This window comes from Nothobranchius furzeri, chromosome 3, assembly GCF_043380555.1.
Source record: "Nothobranchius furzeri strain GRZ-AD chromosome 3, NfurGRZ-RIMD1, whole genome shotgun sequence".
Taxonomy (NCBI): Eukaryota; Metazoa; Chordata; class Actinopteri; order Cyprinodontiformes; family Nothobranchiidae; genus Nothobranchius; species Nothobranchius furzeri.
Window position 1 is genome coordinate 4,574,891 of NC_091743.1, and position 6,500 is coordinate 4,581,390.

The following is a 6,500-nucleotide window of genomic DNA, read 5'->3' on the forward strand; positions in this document are numbered from 1 at the left end:
CCGCATGTACAGCTAATGAGACATCGCAGGTGCCGACAGCCAGAGCTGGAGGCAGGAGAGTCAGTCATGTCTTTTCCCAAGAAAGGGAAATCTGGCTTCCAGAAAAGAAAAGAAGGAGAAAAAGTTAATTGAACAGAAGCGAGTATTGACTAGGTTTTTCAAGAAGGAAGGTGAGCAGCAGCAGAACACAGTTTTAGCTGATATTAGCTAGCTCTCAGAAGCTGCATTCATGTTAGGTGTTCAGTGTTAAACGCCTTTAGTTTCACCATCAAGATCAAATATAAATTAATTAGTGTTATCAGTGATAACACTAATTAATATATATATATTAATCAGAATTATTATCGCGGGCGGCCACCGCCAATTCGCGGACCTCGCAGTAAAAACAGGTTCAGTCTGTGTGGATATTTCAGCTCCTTCCCAGTCATGGACCAGGACAAACTTGGTATCGATGGATTCGTGGTAATCTCAGGAACGAGAAGCTGCCACTGTTTTTCGTATAGCACGATGACACTGGTGTTAGAGGATTGTTATTGACTTGGTTAGATATTTTAAGCCTATTTTAAATTTCTTTATATTTGATCTTGAAAACGGACAATCTTATAATTTGGCTGATAATGCAGGGATTATAAAATTTAGAGTACATTACATTCACAGAGAGAACCTGGTTTATTTCATGTCATATGTATTTAATATATCAATATATATCAGCAAAGCTTAACATCATGGACCATGACAGACATGACTGAAGAGCAGATGAAGATATCATGCCAGGCACTGATGAGAAAATATTACAAGGATCTCACAGCTGAATTTGAGAATGAGATGCTACACCTGAGAACAATATATGGTGCCAGATTTCCACACATTCGGTCTCCTCTTGAGCTGCTTAATGCCATACAGGATGCAATTACAGAGCATTTTTGGAGAAGTTTGTATTGGACTGAGGATATTTTGCACACTACCTGTGACTGTTGCTGGGGGTGAACGGGCTTTTAGCAAACTGAAACTGGTGAAAAATTATTTGAGATCAACAATGTCCCAGGATAGACTGAACAGCCTAGCTCTTCTTTCTATTGAAAGCCAATTAGCCAAAGGATTGGACTTTAAAGATCTCATAAGTGATTTTGCTAACATGAAGACCCGTCAGTGGGCATTTACTGGAAAATAAATTCCAGGATTTTTGTTTGAACACATTGTTGGCAAATAAAAATAATTATATGTGAAGTCTGGGCATTTCACTTTTATTATGCTGGCATTTGTATTTGCTCAATATAGAGGTTAAACTAAGATCATATTTATTATCTTGTCTTATAGCATGACAAAAAACGTGTAAGAGAGATATTAAGTAATTGAGCATGGGGGCCCACCTAGAAGACTTGTACCTAGGGCCCAGAATTTGGTGCTACGCCCCTGGGTAGGCGCACATCTGGGTGGGAATCTCTGACTTAAAAATTAATGCCCACTACTCCCAACACTGGTTACCTGAAGAAGAAGGCTGTGGCTGCAGGAAACGTTTGTGGGATTGAACCAAGCTGATGAGGAAAATGTCGTTCTGCAGGTCTGGTTTACCACAAACAGACGGAGCACTTTGACCAGAAGCCGTTTGCTTGTGAAGAATGTGGAACAAAGTTTGGAGCCAACTCGTCTCTGAAAAACCACATGAGGCTTCACACCGGGGAGAAACCATACCATTGTTCACACTGTGACATGGCCTTTAGTGTGGCAGCTGCACTCTCATACCACACCAAGAAGAAACATTCTGAGGGTAACACACACACACACACACACCTAGATTTATAAAATGCACTATGTTAAATAAGTTAAATTACTTTATCTTGTTTTAAATAAAAAAAATGGTGTGTGTGTGTGTGTGCATCCGTACATGTGTGTGTTTTCCAGGGAAGATGTATGTGTGTCAGTACTGTAAGTCTGTATTTGCACAGTCCATCGAGCTCACTCGCCATGTACGCACACACACCGGTGACCGGCCATATGTATGTCGGGATTGTGGGAAAGGCTACAGCCAGGCCAGCGGCCTCACGACTCACCTGCAGACGTTTCACAGTAAGAACACTCAGCAGGATGCTTAAACGTTTGGACACGTTGTTATCAAATAATCATGGGTATAACAGTTTTGGTCCTATGGTGAGTGGTTTACAGCAATACGACAACAACTGTACACAAACCCATTCACTACACAAACATTCCACACTCACATGGGAAATCATGCAGGATAAAACCTGACTTTGAAATAAACAAACATGGCGTAGCATGCTGTGCACCTCCGTCACCTCGCCTTCTGATTGGCTACACATAAAACAGGCAGTATGTTTGTCCCTGAAAATCAGAAAAGGACAACCAAACACCTTTCAAAACCCAGATTTATGATAGGTGCAGTCCCCAAGTGCTTTTGAGCAGACCAGAATGCTCCTAACACACCACACACAGTAGGATTATCTGGTGACAGAATCAGGTGTGTCCTAAAGATTGTTGGAATGGGAGGATGGGGTCATAAATTGGCCAGCCGCTGCAGGTCAGAAGGGCATCTGTGAAGATGTACTTCCTACAGGACATACATGCTAACGGCTAGTCTACACTCAGCCAACACCAAAGTATTCTGTTACCATCTTCAGAACCCTTTATTTTCTGGTTTTTTGGTAGAATTATCAAGAATTAAAGGAAACTAACCACATTTGAATACCTTCAGGTTTACTAAATGATGACACACCAAGCTGTTTTAAGCACAACACTCATAGCTGCTCTCAGTTTAGCCCTTAGCTCTGACTAACCATTAGCTCAGGTCAGCTCTAACTAGCTGTTAGCATGGACGAGTTAGGGGCGCGTTAGCGAGTACCTGGTGGCCAGGCTTTCATTTTCATGGAGCCCGGCCGGGCACAGCCCGAACAGGAAACGTGGGTCCCCCTTTCCATGGTCTCGCCACTCGTGGTAGGGGGTTAGGGTTAGAAACTGTGGAATGTCACCTCTCTGGTGGGAAAGGAGCCTGTATATACCTGTAATCATATCGAGGAGTGTAACTCTGACGAAGACGTTCTGTCAAAATGTTAGTTTTTTTCTCTTGCACCTAATAAATTATAAGATTGAACCGAGAGCTCCGGCCCCTCCCTTTTTGTTTCATGCTTTGTAACCTGTTAATACAAAGGCTACAGTCAGGTGGAGGTAGGCACCTAAAACCAGACATGACTTGTGTTCACCAGAGGCATGGTGGCGAGGTTGAAGAGCTTCATCTTCCAATCGTAACTCAGGAAATAGCAGAACGCACCGAGGTACGCCTCTGTAGCACGACTGGTCCGCACGTCAGCAGTCAGGGACCACGGACAGCTCTGAGGGTCTGCTTCACCGTGAAGATATTAGTTAGTTTATTTACCAGATTAATTATTCTGTTATATCTAATAAAGTAGGGTCAGATTTAACACAAAGAAAATGTTTTATGCTTAAAAAATATTAGTTTCTTGTTGTTCAGTCAGCAACATTTTTATTTTATCATAAATGCATTTTATTCTTATATTTGTGTACACACACACACACACACACACACACAGGTGTGTAGGTATTCTGGAGTAGATGAATAACTATTTAATTTAGAGGGACAGTGTGCATTAATAAACATTTTACAATGTAAATGTACCCATTTATAGCCAAAAGGCTAATTTCCATTGATAAGTAAAAAGCAACATTTAGGTCTGCTGCTCCTCCACATCGAGAGGAGCCAGTTGAGGAGGCTCGGGCGTCTGGTCAGGATGCTTCCTGGACGCCCCCCTGGTGAGGTTTTCCGGGCACGTCCAACCGGGAGACCTAAAGGAAGACCCAGGACACGGTGGAGGGACTGTGTCTCTCACCTGGCCAGGGAACACCTTGGGATTCCCCGAAGGAGCTGGCCCAAGTGGCTGGGGAGAGGGAAGTCTGGGCATCCCTGCTTAGGCAGCTGCCCCCGCGACCCGACCCCGGATAAGCGAGAGAAAATGGACGGATGCAGTTAGGCTATCGGTAGGATGATCTCTGCAGGGAAACGTTTGTCAGTTTTAGCTTCAGTTGTTTTCTCAGCAAAGAAACATTTAGTAGTTCTGGTGGTGGCGGCGGTGTCCTTGATTTTGTGGACAGATTTGAGTCCTACTCTAAACAGAACCTGAACATGGCTCCATGTGCTAGAGGTTCTGACATGGTGTTTCCTGTTGTCTTTGTCAGACCTTTCACAACCACACGACTGTACCAAGTGCTGTCTCAGTTTCTCCACATCAGAGGAACATCAGCTGCACATCCAGAGGTTCCATCCAAAGGAGTTCCATAAGTGTTCTACCTGCAACAAGGTGTTCTCCAGCGCCGCCTTGCTGGACAAACACAAGACCAAACACAGCGGGAGTAAACCATTCAGCTGCCGGCTCTGCAACAAGTCCTACCAGGTGGAGCCCAGCACACAGGCTGGGGTCGTTATGAAAACCCAAACACCATCAAAGCTTTACAGTGTTCCCTATTCCTACAGCTCCCTTTAACCTTATCATTATTATTTTCATGTGTATGGTGTCACTCTGTCCGTGTGAGACCAAATGACATCTCTGTCTCCATAGCAACTGTCAGGCCTGTGGTATCATAACAGAACCAACCACCCTGAAGTGTTTGCCAACCAGACCCGGCAGCTCAGGAGCCTGCTCCAGTGTGACCTCTGCTCTAAGTTCTTCCCCAGTGGCGCCAGTTTGAGCAAACACCAGGAGGAGCAGCACCAAGGTAAGCACCTTCTAGGGCTCTACAGCCCCCCAAGGCTCTTTTCTACACAGCCAGTCGTTCACCCATTCACATGGTGGTGGTGACGACAGAAGCTAGGCTGCCAATCACAGGCTCTTCCAGCCACCAGCATGGGTAAGGGGGGTGGTGGTAATGCACGCGTTTTCTTATCGCTAACACAAACGGAGCGGTGACAAAAGACAGGAGATTATTTGATTACTCGCTTCTGAAAAAACTACCATTGCTTTAAACGCTGTGATTGCCATCACTCGAACACATCAACACACTAAAGTGATAGCAGCATACCCCAGGAAAGCGCCACGCCCTCTGCTGTCGTGGCGGAGAATTGCTTCATGACACCGACACCCTAACTGAGAAGTGTAAAAGCAACCATCAGTACGTGTGTGTGTGTGACAGACGTATGAACTAGGCTTTACCGTTTCTGAGAGCTTGTATTTGTTGTCCAGCCTCTGAGTCGTCGGGGCCCCAGTTGTCCTACAAGGTGGTGCTGGATGGTGAGGACAAGGTCCAGGAGCATGTCTGCAGTCAGCACATGGATTCTAGCAGCAAGGCCTTCAGCTGCCCCCTCTGCTCCCTGGTGTGCAACTCACAGCTGGAGCTGCAGGAGCATCTGCTCTCCTGTCACATGGAGGTGCAGCAGAAAGACGGTCAGAGGAAGCAGCGCTCCTCCTCCTCCTACACGGTAACCACCAAACTAATTCATCAAGCGCCTTTCAAAAGAACAGCAAAGGTTCCCTCGGTAGAGCAGAAGTCCAATCTGACGCTTTGTCTCATCAGGTGATGTCAACAGGTTCTGCTTTAAGACAACAGATCCAAGACCAGAACCAGCCAGGAGCCACTCCACATGTCCTCGTAGCACTGGCAGGTGTAGAGGGCCGACCATCGGGTGAGGTGGTGGAGGTGAATGTGTCCGACCTGCTGAACAACTCCGTCACCTTCATCTGTGAGAACAAGGCCCTGGGTTCTGACTCCTAGCTGGAAACCTAGTTGTGAACTGACCGTCTGTCTCGCCGTTCTTTTCGACTGCACTGCTCCAACAATGACTTGACTTGTCTCGTTTCACCTCACTGATCACCTCAGATGAGCGAGGTTCTGGTTCTGATCATTAGTCTGTAAGTGGAGTTCTGATCCAGCACGATGATTTGTACTGCAGACCTGAATCCAGAGGCGTTCGTCTGTTTTGGTTCAATAATGACATCTAAATGTTTGTGGTTAAATTTAGTGAATAAATAATATTTGATCAACGTCTCGGAGCTCCGACTAGCTTCTTTACGAGGAATCCACAACATTGATAGTCTTACCCTGTGTAAAGGTGAATGTAAAGGTGAACTATTTCTTTATGTTTAACAACGGCAAAGGTATACGGGCTTTTATTTTGACAGCGTCATAGCAACCGTAGCCAAGTAGGGAGGCGCAACGGGCTCAACACAGAAGAAGCAAACGTAAATTTGGAGACGGCGGAGAGAGTGAGATGGCGCTCGCGCGGGTGCACGCTGCGAGCTGCTCGTCCTCTATGCAGTGGTACCTTGCTTTTTACTAGCTTTTATTGGCGTTTTATTGGCTTTTATGCATTTTTGTTGTCTCTGATGCTTTTTTTGAATGGTGTGGATCCTCTGGTGACATACGATCGAGCTGCGCTGCTGAGGCTTCGTCCTCCCGTTGATGTAGCGGGCTGCGCGAGCTGGGAACCTCACGGATGGTGCTGCTGGTTGGACTGCCCATGTGCTCTCTCCCCCCAA

The 6,500-nt window shown here is 45.8% G+C and overlaps 1 protein-coding gene across 1 annotated transcript in view; it reads left to right on the forward strand.

Moving 5' to 3' along the window:
• Positions 1-6,009, forward strand: part of zbtb40 (zinc finger and BTB domain containing 40) — a 40,461-nt gene extending 34,452 nt beyond the window's left edge. The window contains exons 7-12 of the mRNA XM_015960120.3: positions 1,562-1,768; positions 1,903-2,067; positions 4,207-4,421; positions 4,587-4,743; positions 5,208-5,443; positions 5,539-6,009. Of these exons, the coding sequence (XP_015815606.3) occupies positions 1,562-1,768; positions 1,903-2,067; positions 4,207-4,421; positions 4,587-4,743; positions 5,208-5,443; positions 5,539-5,736 (1,178 nt within the window). The 3' untranslated portion in view covers positions 5,737-6,009. The remainder of the gene's footprint in view (positions 1-1,561; positions 1,769-1,902; positions 2,068-4,206; positions 4,422-4,586; positions 4,744-5,207; positions 5,444-5,538) is intronic.
• Positions 6,010-6,500: the final 491 nt, after the last annotated feature.